Source organism: Cottoperca gobio, chromosome 11 (assembly GCF_900634415.1).
Source record: "Cottoperca gobio chromosome 11, fCotGob3.1, whole genome shotgun sequence".
Classification (NCBI taxonomy): Eukaryota; Metazoa; Chordata; class Actinopteri; order Perciformes; family Bovichtidae; genus Cottoperca; species Cottoperca gobio.
In genome coordinates this window covers 6,015,911-6,037,139 of record NC_041365.1, presented here as the reverse complement: position 1 = coordinate 6,037,139, position 21,229 = coordinate 6,015,911, and the positions used below count along the sequence as shown (strand labels likewise).

At 43.5% G+C, this 21,229-nt stretch overlaps 1 protein-coding gene across 1 annotated transcript in view; it reads left to right on the top strand.

Annotated features, from left to right (window-relative positions):
* Window positions 1-709: 709 nt before the first annotated feature.
* The window catches only part of sdc3 (syndecan 3), a 33,284-nt gene continuing 12,764 nt past the window's right edge, over window positions 710-21,229 (top strand). Inside the window, 1 exon segment of the mRNA XM_029443403.1 lies at window positions 710-1,154. Within this exon segment, the coding sequence (XP_029299263.1) occupies window positions 1,101-1,154 (54 nt within the window). The 5' untranslated portion in view covers window positions 710-1,100.

Below are 21,229 nucleotides of genomic sequence, written 5' to 3'. Positions count from 1 at the left end.
GTCAATGTGAGCGGGTTTAGTGGACACGTGCCCACTAAAGTAACTGTTGGTGTATAGTTTGTTGGGGTATTGTTTTAAAGATTAAAACTGGGTCAATGGCAAAAGCAATTAGACATCCCCTAGTGATGTATTGCTTAAAAATGATGTTTGGTTTTTTAAAATGGGCAGATAAATTTGAATGTTTTCTGCTTCTTAGTTGAATCAAATGTTAAACGGCTCGGTTGCTAGGCGACACAAGTAGGCTACAGTGCGAGTAGCGCATGGATATTAATTATTGTAAAGGTGTGAGCTCATCTGGGAGTTGTTTTGCTTGACCGTGACTCAGCCAATCACAGCGAAGCACCGGAGCTGACCTGTAAAGGTGTATTATAATGGCGTGCAGCCAACCGGAAACACCTGAGCGCGAAACAAAAGGCACAACCTGGGAGCATCCATGAACGCCCTGCGGTGCGCAGTGCGCCCTGCTTCCTGCATGTGTGTGTATGTTTAAACGGGGGCTGTGGTTGCCAAAACGAGCTGCAGGGGGCATCCTCGCCCTGGCTCGCGGAGATCCCCTACTTCTCTTAATGCTCACACACATGTATGCGCTCTCACAAACACACACCCCTCCTTCTGCCAGACTCCCAGGCCAAGCAGCGTCGCCATACGGAACATCCTGCCCTCAACGGAGAGGGGGAGGAGAGAGAGAGCTGTGTGTGACCAGAGAGAGAGAGAGGCTGTGTGTGCATTAAGAGAGAGAGAGAGAGAGAGAGAGAGAGAGAGAGAGAGAGAGAGAGAGACGAGGTCTGGCGTCTCCCGGTAGTAAAGTCTATCAGGTCTCGAGCACAAAAACTCGGAGGAACAGACAGAAGAGGGAGAAGAGGCCTCGCAGAAATCTGAATGCTTTACTTGTTACCTGGACCGGCAGCAGCAGCACGTGAAGCCTTGGATTAAAAACCCTGACTAGAAGGACGGATGGTCGCGCGGACGGGCTGCGCGCTCTGAAGTTGGACAGACTACCGAGACACCGACAGCGAGCAGCAGCTTTTGTTCCCCCCCACCTCCCAGAACCAGCTGAAGGCAGCGGCGGCACCGGGAGGCTGTGCCCGCGCACCCCGATTATGAAGCTGCCTTGGCTATTGGCGCTCACAGCGCTGCTTGCTCACACCGCCACGGTAAGCACGGGCATCAGATCCTTTGTTAACCGGGGAGCTCTTGTGCACACAGGACCTAGGGCATTTTTGTACATGCGTGTGCATGTATGTGTGTGCGCGGTGCGCTATCATCAGTGAGACAGTGACGGCCGGTGATCGGTTGGGAATCCTGCACTCGACCTACTTATCAGCGCTTATTGGCCGACCGTGACTCCCGTGAGGGGGGCTGGCGACTCCAGTGCACCCCCACCCCCAGATTTTACGCACACACCCACAGACACACACACACACACGTCTTTGTGTCTCAGTGTCGGGGTTTATTGTGGCCTGTGTCCCCTCGAGTCAGGAAGTGTGTGTGCATGCATGTGTGTGTGTCGGTAATTAGCGGGTAATCTCTAATTGAGTTTAATTATGGGTCTTTGTGTGGTGCCTCGGTATGTGGTGTCTGTCACTAGCTCACATCCTGCCGTTAATTTGGGGGGCTCCAGTCATACTGCGGCTTTAACGACTTTATTACCGGGTATAGTCGCGCTGTAGGACGTGTGTGTGGTGTGTGTGTGTGTGTGAGAGAGAGAGGTGGGGGTTGGACGTCCGATTTCCAACCTGTAAGGTGCACGCTCTCTTAACTGCCAGATAACGGCGGCCTCATTGTCCGAATGCCAGAATCCGACGAGGGCTATCCTCCCCGTTATAATATGTGTGTGTGTGTGTGTGTGTGTGTGTGTGTGTGTGTGTGTGTGTGCGGTAGTGTGTGTTTGTGGTGAAAAGTGGGTGGGGTAACGGGGACGTTAACGGCGATGCGGTGTGCGAACGAAGGCTTGGATGGAATGATGTCATCGGGAATCGCGAGGAGGGAAGCTGATAAGGAATGCGCGAGCCCCCCCTTCCCCGCACACACACACACCTCCTCTCCGGAACCATCCACGCCGATCTTCACGCGCACCCCCCTAAAGCACGCCCACACCTTCCGTTACCGATGAATCCAGATTTATCCTATGAGGAGGAGGGTGGAAGCTCATTGAATCATTGAGAGAAAAGCAAGCAAGCTCCAAAAATAGTCCAAATGCAGGTCTACTTTTGAATGTAAATTAAGAAGAAGACATCCCTTAGAATATTCTTTTAATATCCCTCTAGTCTGTGTTACTGGTGCAACAGTGAGTTTATTATAGTAATCTTTATTATACTGCATGATGTTTTATCCCTAACTTTACATTAAATCATAGACAGATTAAGCTGTTAGGAGCTTTTGGGGCCAGAATGTAATCTTGGGCCCACTTTCAAATTCAGAACGATAATTTAAGATCTTTTCTTCCAAAAACAAAACTTTATTCAGGAACATGTAGCATATAAGCACAATATAAACTATGGCTCTTGAAACTAAATGTTTTACACAAGACACAACCACAAAATCAGCTAAAATGCACCACTCACCTTGATTGTTATTGTATTTTAATGCTGAAAATTGTGTTCAAATGATTATATAAACAAAACCAATTGACATGCAGTGTACATGATGCTTTTAAGGTCCCCTCGTGGTCCGTGGCCCCGGGGCAGTTGATTGTCTCGCCGCCTTACTTTATTTAGCCTTCATGTCTGTTCTTGGACACAGTGTTTGTATTGTCAACATCTTGGAGTGCCTTTGTGCTGCTTCTTCGGCTGTAATGCCCCACTGGTCTTGTCAGGGGTTTTCAACACCACACACACACACACACACACACACACACACACACACACACACACACACACACACACACACACACACACACACACACACACACACACAGATTATTACTGGACAGTCTGTTGCAGTCTTTGCCAAAGATCCTTGGTTTCCACCTGACCTAATCTGTTTTTAAGTGATCCGATGGAGACAGGTGTGGCACATATATACACATGCACACACACACACACACACACACACACACACACACACACACACACACACACACACACACACACACACACCAACGGTCTAATAATTGCAAGACTCACCTCAAGCAACCCAGGCCTTTAAGGTATGCACATGACCCTCAGTCACATGCATTTGCTGACCAATTCTTTCTTTAGATGCCTCTTGGCTGATTTGTGTTTTTTTGTGTGTGTTTCCTCTGATGAATGATCCCTGGTGTCGTGTCTCTGTGGGTATTTCCTGTTATCGGAGTTGTGACATCATATCCGGGGACTATATTTTACATGGGAGAATAATTTCCCACAGACATCTGTTGTGTCCCACAGATAGATAATGCGTGTGTGTGTGTGTATGTGTGTGTGTGTGTGTGTGTGTGTGTGTGTGTGTGTGTGCATCCATCTGCCTTCATGAGAACGCTGCCTGTCCATCTGTCTGTGTGTGGGCTCAAAAATAGTGAATCTTCACTGCCAAAAACTTGTTCTCGCCAACCTTCACTCCTTGAAAAGTGTGTGAGTGTGTGTGTGGTGGAAAAGCGTTGTGTTCTTGAGGATCATGTTTAACTCATGGAATGAATCAGTGTTTTGTGCCTCCAATAGCTGACAAAGCCTCCCATAGAGAGCTGAAGAAAGAGAGAAGGAGCAAGAAACAGGAAAAAATAGCCCGAGCGAGGCGGATTGAGGGAGAGTGTGGAATGTGAGAGGCAATTTGACACAGGAAGTGGGTCCTTCTCACCCTTCTCGAGGACAAAGTCCCCTTACACACACATACAAGCTGGCAGGTAAAAAACACTCCTGGTGTGGAGGAGGTATTTCAGGTGTGTGTGTGTGAAAGGATGGGTGAGGGTCACCTTCCAGTGAATAGAGGAAATGAAAAGGATCTAGGTTCATATCCGAAGCTGCATTCAAAAGTCAGACGTCTGGAAGTGAGTGTGGACAGGAAGAGAGAATAATGATAGCCTTCAGGGAGAAAAACATCTCTCCCCCTCTTTCCTCCCCCCATCTCCTCCCTTTTGGCTATTTATGTGTGTGTATTGGATTTGTATACATGCTGCTCACCCATATCTGAAAGCAATTTCTTATCACATTGGAAGGACCGGCGAGGCAGATGTGCCGAATCTGACTGAAATTAATTTTCCTTGCTATCTGAGAAAGTTTTAGAGTCTGATTCAACTCGGAAAGGAAGGGAATTTCCCATTAGACTGATAACAGCTTGTGGGAACGGAGAAACCTGCCGTCACAATACCTTTTTATTTCTATGTCCTCCCTCTGAGCTGAAAGAACAATGGTAGCTCAGAATTTGCACTAACTAAAAGCACAGATATAAAACTATCAATTTGGGTGAGGATAAAACAGAGGCTGTCGTTATTGGCCCCAAGGGAGCTCAAAAGACCTTGCTGCAGTCTCTGGGAACTTTAACATCTAATGTCAAACTGCATACTGATAATATAGGTGTCACATTTAGGTCTTACAATATTTCTAAGGTCAGACATCTTTTATCTTCTGAGCGTGCTTAGGCATTAATCCATGCTTTTATAGACTTTATTATTGTAATTCATTATATCCCTGCCTCAGCCTTGGCGCTGCAGCTTGTTTGCAGAAGGTTCAAAATGCTCAAGCCTGTCTTCTACTAAAGACAAAGTGCAGGGAGCTCATTACGCCAGTGTTTTGGCTACCAGTGAAGTTTAAAATCCAATGTAATATTTTACTCGTCAACTGTCAGGCACTACACGGTGAAGACATACAGTAATGTAAAGTTCACTGGACATTGAACTCAGTAAAAAAACAAAAACACAAAGTATTTGTTTTCTTCACCCATAAAAGTTTGGAAGGATTTACTTTCTAAATAGTTCAAAGCCTGAGGAGGTAGAACTCATGAAAAAAGAAAAGATTTGAGTGTCGTCCAAAAACCTAATATAAATCAGTGTACTAGAACTTTTTTCTTTCTTCTTTCCTCCCAGATTTATCTTGTGACCATTTAAGGCGTTTTAGCTCCACCTCGACCAGATAAAACAGTAAAATGCTACGTTTACATTGGTGCTTAATAATCAGTCACAGAGGAACTAGAATGGCCAATGCTGCATTCACGTGCTCCTCGGATGGTCCCGTCTCCGATTTTGATGTGTTCATGAGCTTTAAGTCGTAATGTGGAGACAACAAGGAGACTACAGAGATGTGTTGTATTTAACAACACGTTGATAGCTGGTTCCCAGTTGATTTTCCAACTCGAGGGGACGTTTACATGAACTTTCCTAGTCGGGAACTAATTTCACACACAACATGAATGCAGCACAAATGCCCTCTCTCGCAATGTTAACGAGTGTATCCGCCCCGTGATTCAGATACGTGCCAACATTTAAAAGGTTCTTCCTTGGCCCATGCTTCCCTCTTCCACCAATTTCCATGAAAATCCGGCCAGTGGTTTTCCGTAATCCTTCTTACAAACCATCCTCCTTGGTGGAGGTAATTAGTACTTTTACTTGATACCATTTAGCTAAAATGCAAGTATTGCACTTGTAACAAGAAGTATTTTTACATTGCAGTATTGGTGCTGTCACATAAATAAAGGATGTGAATGCTTCTTCAAATACTGGAAAGGTGCCATATAACGAAATGTTGGCTGAGTTACCATATTGTACTTTCTAGTCTGTGTGAATCTTTGTTCACACTGCCAGTCAGTTTAGAAAGTACCTGTTTTCTTCAATCATTTGGCTCCACAACATTGTGCAACACTAAACTTTCCCTGTGGAATGTGTTTGAGTCATCCCACGTATTAGAAAATAATTCAGTTATAGCCTTAATTCATCCAGCTGGAAACTTTGGCTCCTCTTATCACGACCGGTAACAGACCGGTGCAGACACGCTTTGTTAACATGTATGCACCGATGCACATTAACATTAAAGTCCTGATTATCTTACACACACACACACACACACACACACACACACACAGACACACACACACACACACACAGACACACACACGCACACACACACACACACACACACACACACACACACACTCTCGCCGTGCTAGTGTGAATAGTCGCGATGGTGTGCAGCACTTTTGTTGATTCAGTGAGTCAGAGGGAGACGGAGAACACTGGAGGTGTTTTAGGTAGGTCAAAACAGGCTAGAAACACAGCTCGTGTAGATACTAAACACACACACACACAGTCACCCTTGCAGTAATTGGGCAGCACTGTGCAGACATACTCGCATACATATTCTCTGGAGAGGGGGGTTGGATGAATATAGAGAGAAGAGGAGGGAGAGGAGAGGAATGGAAAAAAGGGAGGTGTACAGACCACATGATAATGAGAAGGAGGGAAGGACTGGAGGAAATAAAATGGAGAGAGGTAAGGATGGAAAAAGAGTTAAGGTAATGGCGAGATGGGGATGCTAGATTGCAGTGGGACGACGTGGAAGGGCGAAATAAGAGAGAGAAGGGAAACAGATGAGTGGTCGAGAGAGGATGAAAAAAGAAGGGGTAGAGCCCAGAAGCTGAGGGAGAACGGGACCAGGAGTGGGAGGCAAGACGAGGAGAAGATGGGGGATACTGGGACATGTAGACGGAGAACGGGGGGGGGGGGTTTGAGGGCTGGATGATGGGGATGGAGTGAGGCCAGAAAGATGGGGAATGAGGGATGGAGACAGAGCCAGGATGGAGGGATGTCGAGTGAGAGAGGGAGAAAAGGGTGGGGGAGGGAGGCGTGCGTTGCTCATTCCCAGGAGACCGTGCTCTACCTGCTCTCCGCTGCCGTTGCCATGACAACCACCATGGCTGCCGCTGTCACAGCTTTATCGCCCTTTTCTCCCCGCCCTCCCCTCTTTTTCCTTTTTTTTTTTTCATTCTGTTTCATCTCGTTTTTTTATTGTCACCTCTATTGCTTCTCTCATTCACAGCTTTTGTCTCATTCTCTATTTTCTCACTCCTCTCCTTTCCATCTTACTTTTGCTTTCTGTCTCTTTATGCTTCTTTCTTTCTTTCTCTTTCATCTTCTCTTCTCCGTCTGTTCCACTACAATAAAGACAAAAATATAGAAGTGGAGAGACTGCACTTGTGTTTCACTTTTACAGCAGTATGTGTGTGTGTGTGTGTGTGTGTGTGTGTGTGTGTGTGTATGTGTGTGTGTGTGTTTGTGTGTGTTTGTGCTATTACAGGACTCTAAATTAGAGAGCATAAACGCAGTACCGGCTCCCAAAACCACAAAGCATTCTGGGATTTCTGTGTTTCAGAGCTTTTGCTATAAATGAAAACCTCAAAAACAGGGCGCCTCCTTCCCACTAACGAACCTGTGTGTGTGTGTGTGTGTGTGTGTGTGTTTGACAGAGTGAGAATCACAGATGCCGACCATTGACGTTGCTATAATGGTATCATTTTCCATTCATTTTATTCATGTGTGTATTTGTATCTCTTTGGTATGACTCTCGTTCCTCACACGTTTCTGTAAAGGGAATTAGGCTAACGAAGGGCCGGATGGGCTGGGTCCTGCAGAGCTGAAACCCAATGGGGTCCAATGGGACTGCTGGAATGTGTATTTCCTGGCAGGCGACTGATAAGAGTGGACTCAGGCCGTGATAAGGCCGACCTTCGCACTCCCGATCGGACCCTCAGTGTTGTCGCTGTGAGGCACGCAATCCCCTCCATGTCCCTCTCCATCTGTTGGCCTGTTTGTTTGTTGATGGTCATTTTGGCAGCAACTTCACATTTACTTTTCTCACCTAAACGTTTTGCTAAACCTTTTGAATGAATAGTGCAGTTGTCCAGTTGAATGTGGAAACTTTTGTTTAGTTGATTAGCTGGTCAACAGAACATTAATCATGTTCATTCATGGTTCTTGGAGTAAGTGCTTTGACGAAAGTCCACAAGCTTCTTCTGGAGCATTCAGCCGTATCAAATTGTCTTCATCAGCAGAGAGAGTTTTCCTAGTTGTCATGGAGATGGATCTGCAATGATTAGTCATTTAATTAGTCGACTGACAGAAAATTAATCTTCTTTGGTTTCCAAGTTTTTCCAAAGTAATTTTTAAAGAGACAATGCTAAACATTCTCTGGTTCATACTTCTAAAACATGTGAATAGTTATTGTTTTTCTTTCTCTTCGTTGAAATCAAAGTGTTAAACTGACAAAACAAGTCATTTCTTACAGACACTTCTTGAAATAAACATTTAATATAGATAATCATCAGATTAATTATTAGTTGCAGCTCTAGATTGTTTTGTCAAAGACTATGAATTACAAACAATCATCATAATCGACTAATTGTTGAACACATTTATAAAAAAGAGAAAGAAAAGCTAAGATTTGAAGTACCCTGGTGGAAGACCTTTAAGGCACCTCGCATCACAATCACAGTGTGCCCAGTTTGATTTCTTGTTTTGAGTGTCATTCCCCATCCCTCTCCTCTCATTTGCTGTCATCACTAGTATAAAATGGCCAAAATAAAAAGATCCAAACATTCTCTGCTTCCAGCCTATTTATGATTTACAGTTTTTTTCTGATTTATATCTTTTTAAATCGTCGCTCTGGGAACTTGTGATGGCTATTTTTCACACTTTATAGACTAATCATCCATGGACACTTGACAGGTATCGATTTGTCCATAAAATAATATTGTTTATGATCAACTGTGCCTTTGATAACAAATGATAAAACCTTGGAACAAGGTTGTAGCTTACGCTCCAGTTGTCTACTAATGACACCAAGTCTTTTCTGCTTTCAAAGCTCTCTTCAAGGGACTTGTTTCCTTGGCTGCATGTCATTGGTAGAGAGACATGTTTGACTGCCTTTGGCTGGAAATGCTATCACTGTTCCTCTGGGAGCCCATCTTTGAAAATGTCCACTATGGCCACTGAGTCAAGCTAAGTTAGTTTGCACTTAATGGTGGTAGAGAGTGCTTGTAAATGAAGACACAGTGGAAGATGGAGAGTGCGTCGTCCCGGGGGATTGTCTCTGAGGTCCTGCAGGAAGAGGTAAAGATTAAATAAATGGGAACAACGTCAAGCCAAATTTAAATGGAAGATATTTTATATACGTGAACATTTGAATGGCTTGTTGTACGGTGATACATTCGTGAAAGTACTTCACAGCTCTAATGTCTCATGGGGTGTTGGTGACACCTGAAGAAGAAAAGTACAATGAATCACAGTTAGATTTTTTAAGATGCATCCATGCACATGAGTGGATATATACATGTTTTGTCATCCAATTTGTCATCTCTTCATTTTGTCTTGTCTTTGATCTGTCAGCGTCACAGTTTCTATTTTCAAACACGATCTCCGTGTCATCTTTTTCTCTGACAACAAAGAGATTTCGTCAGTTTTGATTTACAGATATCCATTTCTGATGCTTGTGTTTCATCAAGGCAGATATAATTAATATGTTTTCTTTCCTGCGATTAAGTTGGTTTTATTTATAGGCATTTCATTAAGATTCACACTTTGGCAGAGATCTACTTGTTTGCATACTGACGTGTACAACATATATGTGTGTGTGTGTGTGTGTGTGTGTGTGTGTGTGTGTGTGTGTGTGTGTGTGTGTGTGTGTGTGTGTGTGTGTGTGTGTGTGTGTGTGTGTGTGTGTGTGCTTAAGTGGTCACTGGTTGCTTACTTGGTTATAGGATGGACACAGGAAGTGAGTATTTATAGATCCGGCCTTCATGCTTTAAATCAGGAGGGGGCTTCCTGAGTGGTGCACAGAGGGGGAATTTTATATAGGTGTGGGTTTTTACATGTGTGTGTTTACATGTGTGTAACAGAGGCAGAGGAGGCGATGGAGGAGAACAGGGAGGCCGCTTGTGCGAAAGAGAGCGAGAAACACTGTGTGCGAAAGGCATGTGACTGTGTATGTGTGCGTTTAAATTATTTAGCCCAACGTCCCAACAGAGGAGTGAACGAGGTCAGGAGCTCATTGCTGCAACGTTTTTCCTCTCTCCATCAATCCATCTCTACACCCACCAGCCCTCTTCCTCTTCCTCCTCCTCCTCCTCCTCCTCTTCTTGCTCCGTCGCTGCAGAGCTCCGCTTTTATTCTGCCTGTCTTAATAAACAGGAACTTAGTAACAAAAGGCTTCCCACATGTTAGTCATGTCCCCTCAATTATGGGCAAGTCATGAGGGGAAGAACATCGATCCAATTAAATGCAGACACTGAAACCCGCTGTGTGTATGTGTGTGTACGAGTATGTTTGTGTGTGTGTGTGTTTGCGCTTCTGTGGACTCTCTCAAGTAAACCTTTGAACCCCCATGCTTTAAAGGACTCTTTCAAAGACGTTTGCAGTTTGAATGATCCATCGAAGCTAATGAGCTGTGTGTGTGTGTGTGTGTGTGTGTGTGTGTGTGTGTGTGTGTGTGTGTGTGTGTGTGTGTGTGTGTGTGTGTGTGTGTGCGTGCGTGTGTGTGTGTGTGGGTGTGGTTAGGAGGGTAGGGATTCTGTAATATTGCTTGGTGGTTTCAGCAGCTTCTCTTTCCCATAGGGTCTTTTTATAAATGACACCACACACAAACACACACACACACACACACACACACACACACACACACACACACACACACACACACACACACACACACAGACACACACACACACACACACACACACACACACACACACACACACACACACTTTTGCGGCGGCAGGTGATTCCTTCTTAATCTTTAATTCCAACAGTTGTGGATTAGCCCTAATCTTAGCCAGCAGAGACCCAGGGCTGAAAGGCTGACTGACACTGAGTGTGTGTGTGTCCTCAGGTGTATTGTTTATTAAGCCCTATATGTGACATGATAATTGTTCCCCGTGTTGCACTGTGTGGGGTGTCTGTCTGCCAGGACATGATATGACTGAGGCAGATACACAGGACAGATTGACAGGTCACACAACACTGAAACATTAGAGACAGCAGCAGCAGCAGGAGGAGGAGGAGCAGGTGCTGATGGAGGAAAGGCACGACTTCTTTTGACATTAATTCCTTTTCTGACATTCTCAATCAACCCAAATGTTAGTTGCAGTTGTATTTAGTTTGGTTACAGTTTAAATTTAGGGCGGCGACTAACGATTATTTTCATAATTGATTAACCTGCTAATTATTTTCTTGATGAAGGTTTTAATCGAAAGCGATAAAAAATGCCCATTACAGTTTCCCAGAGTCCCAGATGATGTCATCATATGTCTTGTTTTGTCATCCTCAGCTTGTATTGATGTTAAGAGAAGGGAAAGTAGCAATTTCTTTCATTTGAGAAGCTGAGTTTAGGTTCCAACCAAACTCTTTATTTAATACCTTACTTTTTTCATTCAACACAAGAAGCTCAAATGTAAATTATTGTCTAAAGCTGAATAAAATACAGTTGGGCTCATTACTATTTCTGAGAGTCCAAGGACTTCAGATTGCTTGTTTTGTCCGACTTTGCTTTGTGTTGTCTGTTTGAAGACGGAAACAAGGATGAAACAAGAAAATGTTTGGCATTTTTGCGTGATAAATAATTGAAATGATTAATCGATTATCAAAATAGTTGTCGCTTAATTTTTCTGTTGTTTGTTTCAGGACTAAAATACAGTCTAACATAAGCTTGAATATGATTTCAGTCGTTACCAAAAAAGTACAGCGGTTCAATGAGCGGGCCTCGTTGCGAGATGATTAAAAAGATTGAAAAGAAAAGAAGAAAATGCATTTCTGCTTAACAAAATTGGGTTAATATATCCTGACTCTTATCCTGTGAGATCAGAGCAGTTTTTCCTCTCTCCTTCTGTACTCGCTGCTACAGACGAATTTCCATCAGTACCAAAATAGTATTGAGGTTCTGGCGTCATGGTAGCCTAGTGGTCAGGAGGAATACCATAGCCTATGATTAAAAGTGCCCCCAGTTTGATTCTTTTTTGTTGTTGTTGCACGTCATTCCCCCTTTCTACCTTCTCATTTCCTGTAATCCCCAGTATTCACATTCAATACTAAACTTAATCGTGCCAAGAAATTTGCTTAGTAATCACTGAGCATAAATTGTATCTTTACACCTCACAGCTCTTGGGAAATGTCCCCTCCGAAAAATAAACAAAGCAGAAAAGGTGTGTCGACAGATTTGAAAGTGATTAGATATTGTGTGAAGATGAAGGGAGAGGAGATTTGAAGAGAATGACGGGGGGAATAAGGTCAGAGGCAATCACAGACCGAGTGATATTAAAGGAGGGGTGGAGGCTAAAGTGTAGCAGAGGAATAGAAAAAAAAAGAGAAACAGATTGGATTGAAGAACGAAATGCAGCAGACGTGTGGAGGAAAGGAGGGGGTGTCGAGACATAATAGAATTTGTTAAATATGTAAAAGTGCTAAAAGGATATGAGTGGCTCATCAGAAAAATAGTGTGAGATGAATGAGGAGGGATTGGCTTTAGGTAAAGTGAAATGATAAAAGAGCAGAGGAGCTGACGAGGAAGAAAAAAGAGAAAATGAAAGGGAGATGGACGGGGTGGATTGGTGTCCCGGTAGAAGCAAAGAGAGAGAGAGAGACTGGTGGTTGAGGCAGGCCTGTAAAGAGCTTAGAGCAGCTGAGACGGATTGAATGGAGGGAACAACCTGGACAGGATTATAGCAAGACAGAAGAGAGAGGAGGGCTGTAAGAGCAAGATCGTATCATAACCCATATATCTTCCTGTCCTCCAGTTACACGTTTCCCCTGGTTTACTCCGACACTGACCACTTTCGCCACTCACAAGCTCCACAATCCCACTTTAATTAAAGTGCACAGTATCAAGGAATTAATGATCACCAATTGTTATACCAAACACTCTGAAGCTAATCTATGTGTTAGTTAGACAATCATTCTCCAGCCATTAGTTTCTTAAATCCACCTTAATTAATTAGTCAGTGAGTAATGTTGCCTACTGAGGGATGAAGCTTTAACCGTACTGCTAAAAAACAATCAGAGATGGATGAACACGCTCGCACCTGAAGCTTGGTATAATATTTATCTTTCAGATAAGGTGATTTAACAGAAGCTGAAGGAAGATAACACTGTCTGAGTGGCAACAAGGAACTCCTGCTCTACACATTTTACCCATTAATCCTCATTATCTACTTGCTTACACCTACCTGCGTCATGCATTTGTTAAACTGACAATTTGTGGTTTGAGGGGGCGTTATGTGTTGGAGTTATTTATTGATGAACCACAGTTTTTCCCAGTGCTACAGCAGGGGTTGGCAGATATGGGCTGTAGATTTGTCTCCTAACAGGCGTGACTTTACTTGTTCACCAAGAAAGCATTTTTCCCAAAATGTTAAACTATTCCTTTTTAAATGTGACTCCTCATTATTAGTTGCTTCAAGAGTGATTCTCCATTTCCTGCTCAAAGTGTTTCATTTGAACATTTTAAGAGGCTTAAAGATCAACAATGATCTAATATCTACAAGAAAATAGCAAAACATTAAAGAAGGTTTCGGATTAATAAACCTAATTTTGAGTCTTTTCTTGTTAAACTTCTTGGTGGGTCATGCGGCCTTATACAATCAAATATCAGATGATGCAGACTATAAAATAACATCTGCAGAGACAACACATTCATTGAAACAAATCTGGACAAAAGCAAATGGCTCATTTCCTTACTGGTTTATAATGTTGGCTCATGATTTGTTGAAGTCTTCTGACACTGATTTGTTAGAGTTAATCAGTATCTCATGATAAACATCTGATTAGTTCACAAGCATTCAGTCTGTGAGGCCCATTAAGACGGAGACCATATGGTGCTCCCTCCTTCTCCGCCGCCAGATCACACGACCTGCATAATTAGAGTTCAATATCAAGAGACGTTATGATACATGAAGCTATCAACCGACTCTCAGACTTTGCTGACAGTCCCTTGGCCTACTGTCATTGGCATTTTCAGTTAGCTGCCAGTTCGTGAAAGTCACTCAACCAATAGAGAGGAGCCAAGAGAGCACAGCAAGGTCAGCTGCTCGTCCCTGGAGCAGCAATTTGTTTACCTCCTGTGTGTGTGTGTGTGTGTGTGTGTGTGTGTGTGTGTGTGTGTGTGTGTGTGTGTGTGTGTGTGTGTGTGTGTGTGTGTGTGTGTGTGTGTGTGTGTGTGTGCGTGCGTGTGAGAAAAACAGAGGTATGGCATGATAATAATATGCATCATGCCCTCTGCACACACACTCGCAAAGGTGCATCTTTCCATTCCAGATTGAATTACACAGGGCTGATTGGATTTTTCTCCTCTGCATCAAAGACAAAAACACTCCTCTTTCATTCTCCACCCACCTCTGCCTCTGGGTCCATCCATCCCATCATCACTCCTTGCTTTTTCCTCTCAAGTATTCTCAATTTACACCCTTTCCTCTCTAACCTCTGCCTTTTGTGCATCTCCTTCTCCTGGCTTGGGGTCTGTGAAGTCGCATGACTGTCATTAGCCTGATTACACAAGCTGTAATTATATGATGCTGCCTTGTGATTCACATCACTGTATATCGGCAGAAATGTGATTCCCATCATGGTCTGATTTCCGTGTGTGTGTGTGTATGTGTGTGTTTTAAGGTTTTCGATTTGGGACTGAGAAGAGACCATTGATAACCGTTTCCGAGTGTACTCTGAGTGCCCCTCTCTCTCTCTCGCTCTCTGGTACACAAAGGCATCATGGTCCGCAGGGCGCTCTCTCTCACACGCAGTCACATTTCTAAGCCCCTTTTGAAAAGTTCCTTAGAAACACGAGAAAAGTTCCAGCCACAGGCGCCACGCCCTCCCACTGGCCCTGCAGAAATAGGCCCATTGAGCCAGCCTGTAATCACACACAAACACATACACACACACACACACACACACACACACACACACACACACACACACACACACACACACGCACATGCACACGTACACGTATAAATCGGCATTCAGCCTCACCCCTCTCCCTCTCCGGCACTTCATAGAAGCAGCCACAAAAACACAGTTATTGACCCACCAGCCAACCAGAAGCATTCACTGCTCACTGCAACATTTCTCCAACCAAACATCAATACACACACACACACACACACACACACACACACACACACACACACACACACACACACACACACACACACACACACACACTGGAATTCCCTTAACAACATGGACACATAAGCACAGTGCAGTGTGGGAGCAGCAGTTGTGTCAGAATCTCAAGGCATTTTTGGCAGCAGTACAGTGACAAACACACACACACACACACACACACACACACACACACACACACACACACACACACACACACACACACACACACACACATTCACTCGGAGATGCATGTTTTATAAGGCCATATATAATGGAGGAGGATTCCATGCAGAAAGGCCTAGTGTGTGTGTGTGTGTGTGTGTGTGTGTGTGTGTGTGTGTGTGTGCGGTCTTTAATCCTGTTGGATTGTCAGATTAGTGTAACAGCTGGGTCCTACATACAGATATACATCTCTCTGCCTCTCTGTCTCTGTATCACCACTCCTTCCACTGTACTGCTCCCCTATACTTGACCCTGTGTGTGCGTGTGCGTGTGTGTGCGTGTGTGTGTGTGCGCGCATTACAAGGTTTCGGGCCAGCTGATGTGTCACTACACAGTCATGTGACCTCTTTGAAGTTTCAGTGTCAGCTACTCGTTTTGTCAGTGATACTGAGACATTACAGGTTAAACACACTCTGTCACCGACGGGCAAAGTAATAATTTATCGTCTATCTGACGTTTATTTGACGTTATCTGTGGTTACCGTGGTGATGGCAAGTGCAGTTTAATACTACAGCAAACACTCCTTGAGCTCAGGAATACAACAGAAGAGCAGCTGGTGTTTCTATTTACAGTGCAGCCAAACAAACTCAGGTTATCTTAATAAAGAAGTCAGTCAAAATCATCGCGATCTGATTTCATTGTGGCAAAACTATCCCCCAAATAACGCTTTTATGACGAACATTCACAATCTGCCCTAACCTTAGTAACCAATACGTTGCGTTTCCTGCGACTCCTTCACAATAAAGCCACCCTGTGTTTCGCCACATTCAATGTGGAGCAGCAGCTGCAGGAAGTGTTCGGTTTGCATTAGCTGTAACCTAATGCAGCTTTGATATGACTGCAGGAAAATGAGGCTGATATTAATGAGATGAGATTACATAACACTGGTTTACATGCAAGCATTGTTTCCAGCAGATACCTAGTGCTTAGGTTGGCAATTTGAATCCCGCGTGGAAATGGCAGACTCCACGATATTGTTGGCAGGAGGTAAAAAAGGCTGCTTGTGAACGATATTAGCGATCACATTGCTAGAGAGGACAGATTCTCTACATAATCAATGAAGGGAAACCAGATTCTATTCTATTTGTCAAGTGATTTATTTAACTTGAACCTCGGTTTCTCAATTTTAAGATGCATCATGACCTCTATAATCAATTTCTATAAAAGAAGGAGGGCAGGCAGCCTTCCACCTGATGAGGATTAATTGTGTAGTTAACAATGAAGCAAATGCAAAAGCCTTTTTACTGATTTGAATTGATGAAGCTGGTACTGAGCATTGTCATGAATGGATTTGGGTCTATTGATTTGTAACAGATATATGAGATAAATATTAAAAGTCTTTCTGCATGAAAATGGACTTAAATTGCCCTTCAGTGATCCAGATGAATGATTCTGTTCTATCCCTGCAGCTCTCTGACCAAGCCATTCACTGTACCATATACCGTATTTAGCAAGTGCGTGACTTTCCATAAGGGCATTCATCACTTAGATCATCTTTGTCCTTATAACTTAGTGGAGAAAGATAATATTCGTGCTTGGATGCTTTTCAGCTTTAATTTGGTGCTGCACTGAGACTGAGAGTGAGCTGGAATAACAAACCAGAGTCAATGTAACGCCATCCTCCCACAGGTTTTGAACTGAGAATTAATACAGCCAACGTGGCTGCGATTTGGATCAGCCACGGTAGCGGTATTGGGAATTTGATCGGCATAAAAGACTTGGGTGGAGAAAAAGTGTTTCACTCATTTCCTGGCTGCTGTACATGAGCTTGTTTACAAGTTTGCTCTGTGGTTCACATTCATTGGTCACAGGGAGCACTCATGTGTGAAATACTGAGACAAACATTCTGGAAAAGAGCAGAAATGTGTTTGGCAGGGAACTAAATCAATGTTTTCTACCTTCCCACGTGGTATTACTTACAACAGCATGTTTACAATAACCTTTTTTCTGTTGAATAGCAGTTTTAGATTGTTTAAAAATAACATAAGCAGCAAATTAGTCTAAACACTGATATCTAATGTACTTTTTTGAATTAATCCCCATGTAGTCCTATTTAATCCAAGACACCCATAACCACTTCTCATCTTTTAAACAGCGAATCAGTGTTAAATTGCTCTGCGGGTTCCTTTTTGCAAACACAAAGTGATGCCTGCTTATGACCCCCTGCTGCAGCTGTTACTGCAGAGAATCTCTTGACACTGAATGATAATTTAACTTAAGAATCTGGAGATATTTTACTAGGCTTACTGCTGACAAACGAGGCCCAGGGGGCTGAAACTTATTTCACAGGAGGAGACATCCATCACAGACATTAAAACTATGACAGTAGAATGTATTAGAAATAGAGTAGGAAAATCATTCTGATGGATGCTAAATGGTTTTGACCCACAGTATATGTGTATATATATATATATATATATATATATATATATATATATATATATATATGTATTTCTGTTAAAATGTGCGTTACGTTTGGATGGAGACTTTGCTAGTGTTAGTCTATTGTGGCAGGAAGGTTTGGAGAGGTTTGAGACAGCTTCTCTTCATCTCAGGTATGAACAAAACAACTTTAACCTGCAAAATACAACAGAAAGAAATGCGAAACCTTCTACCATGTGCAGGGGTGCTCTAGTAAGAATTGTATGTGTCTGTACCCAGGGGCTATTTGGCTCACTATCTGTCCATGAATAAAGGTATATATAAGTCCCAGATAGACTCAGACAGGTTATATTTGACCCCCTTGGCTGTAGCATGCAGGTGTTAGCTGTTTTAAGGTTCAAAGGAGGGCACCTGACGTAACTGTTATAAGATACTGTCCTGACATCTGACCGTGTCTGTGTGTGTGTGTGTGTGTGTGTGTGTGTGTGTGTGTGTGTGTGTGTGTGTGTGTGTGTGCGTGCTATAAGGTGTCAGCGAGTGTGTGAGCAGTCTGACTGTGCAGAGGCTTTCTGTGCTAATCTCTGCTGAAGGTGGCAGGTGTCTTAACCAGGCCATCACCTGGTAACAGACAGACACACACACACACACACACACACACACACACACACACACACACACACACTGCCCTCTATCTCTCTCACATCTCCCTGTCTGACTGTTAGCGTCCAGGCTGGCTGCCATCCAACCTGCCCAGCTGGTAGGAGACGAAGAGCAGGACGGAGCGTGAGCCGAGGTAGAAAAGCTAAAGATGGAGGGAGATTAGAGGTCACTACTGACAGGTCTGGGGATCCACTCTGGAAAGAAAGATGGGTGTGGAACAATACCAACAGTAAAGCAGGCTGCAGTTTTTTCCTGTAAGTGTGCGAGTAGTCGGAGGGCATGTGCCAAGCAGTCTGTTAAAGAGATATCAACAGTCTACCTCTGTCAGCGAGCAGCATGGCTCAAACTCTCCACCTCTTATCAGTGTAGGTCTGCTCTGGAGAGGAGCAGACACAGAGACGGCCGTGAATCAGCAGCTGCTTTATGAAGCGTGGGCACTCCACCTACAGTGAATTAAACTTCAGGGAGGTTTACACATGTGGTCCATAAAGATCACTTTACCTCATTTCAGGGCTGATTTGGGTCTCAAAAATTCTGCCAGATGATTATTGTTTTTTTGCCAGAACTGTCATCATTGGTTCAAGTGCACGGTTGACACGTTTGATATCCAGAACTTTAGTTCAGTCAGGACACCCACACCAAAGTTAAAGCCATTCATTGCAACAATATTACACGTTTAGTTTTGGGATGTGGCTCTGTTTATGTGATGGTGCAAATATGAGCAAGCTCGACACAGACAGAGCCTGAAATACAAACCATGAATGAACAAGATTACTCATCAAAAATAAATAATATATATATATATATTTAGTTTTTTTAAGAACGACTGTGCAACCTGTGACACAGCTTCATTTTGTGGGGTTATAAAACAAACAAAAAACACTGTTCTAGTCAGTGATGTAATGTCAAAACATACAGAGGTTAACTCTCTGCATGGGCAGGACTCCGGCATGCTGAGATTTAGATTGTTATCAACCTCTTTTTGCCAAAATATCTGTAATGCCACTTGAGAAAAATATAGAAGTTGATGTTTTTCCTTCCTAGATGGACAGTGTGGTGGGAAAAATGGACATGGAAGTTGCATTGAATGACCTCAAAGTTTTTCATTGTATTTCTGTATTCCTCCTTCAACACTGTGGATGCAGTAAATGGAGGGCCGGCTAGAGGAGTGGGACTCACAGATGGTGCCAAAAAGCAGAGGGAGTATTCAAATGATTCTTCACAGCTTTACAGCTCAGAGATGCTGCAGCAGTTGAGAACATTCACTCTGATAAAATCTCACATATTAAAAAGTGCAATTAACGATTATTTCTCCAAGGCAGCGTTGCGTGTACTGTAACAGGAGCTTAAAATGTGTGTGTGTGTGTGTGTGTGTGTGTGTGTGTGTGTGTGTGTGTGTGTGTGCCAGGCATTGTGCAGCAGCAGTAACAACCTCTCGGGTTACTGAGGAATGCATTTGAAGTCAATCACAATGAAGCTCTCTATCTTCCCAGCTAGCCCTGAAGGGGATATCTGAACTGAACCAAACCAAAAAATCAACCCAAAGAAAAATCGTTTGGTCACACATGTCTACCTCTAACACTGTGTGTGCGTGTGTGTGTGTGTGTGTGTGTGTGTGTGTGTGTGTGTGTGAAACCTGATTTGGTGATTAGTGTGTCTATATAACTACCTCTGTCTCCTATTGTTATCTGACTTCCTGCATCTTAGTGTGTCAGCTGAGCTGCATATGCCCATTGTTTCTTCAAAACATACCGTGGGCTTTTATTCTCCCACACTCAGGCTGGTAATCATCATATAACCTTCACACACACACACGCACACACACACACACACACACACACCTTCTCATCGTCGGGTTGCTGCAGTGTTACCACCTTAATTTCACACACTCAAACCCTTATAATCTTGCATTTCTTTCATGCTGATTCTAAATTAAAATCTGGAACAATTCAGCTCCTGAGGAATGTTAATATCTGTGAAACCGTGCCGTTGTCAGCTCAGATATAAAATCCAGCTTCTTGTAGCTGTAAAATGAGCTGACACACACACACACACACACACACACACACACACACACACACACACACACACACACACACACACACACACACACACACAGACAGAGCGGCTATAGTGGACAGGATCAAATATATAGAGCAAAGCCTGATGTCAGCTTTAAATCAGGTTTCTACCTGAGTCACTGCAAATGTTGCAACACCCCTCAGAGGACGCACCTATGTTCGCTTTGTCAGAACATGACATTACCCCAACAAGCTCAGATTCTTTTTCGGCTTCTGTCCTTTTTCCCCCATCTCCTTTTACAAAAGTATACATAATTATATATCCCAACGCTCCCAGATTGTTTAAAATGACTCCAACTGGCACCGCACGTCTTACAATGGCTGTGCTTCATACGCTGCCAAGAACCAGGATTGCATTCAATCCGCAGATCCAGTGGAATATGGCTGTCATCTTACAGTTTCCTTTTATAAGGAATTGGAACAAAATGCAGTAGTGGAGGGAAATTGAGGGCAAGATACAGACGGTTTTGGCCCCGGGTTATGAGTGTGGTACGGGAGAGCTCGTTGTGTCTCGTTGTGGTTAGTTAGCTATGTGGCGCAGGCAGAAAGTACAGCTGTTTATAGCTCCCGAAACAGAGGCAAAATGCAGAGCTGGCCATATTCGACTCCCCCAAAATCACATAAAAAAACACACACGCACACATACCCACACAGATCGGTCTGAGGGGCATTTGTGTGTGCATGTACACACGCACCACAACCGAAACCCTGTGATTATATCCACAGACACATGCACACAAATGCTGTAATTACATACAGTGACGCACTACTGCCCACCATACCATGAATTCACACGTATAATATTGTCTCATAAATTAAACATGTCGAGACA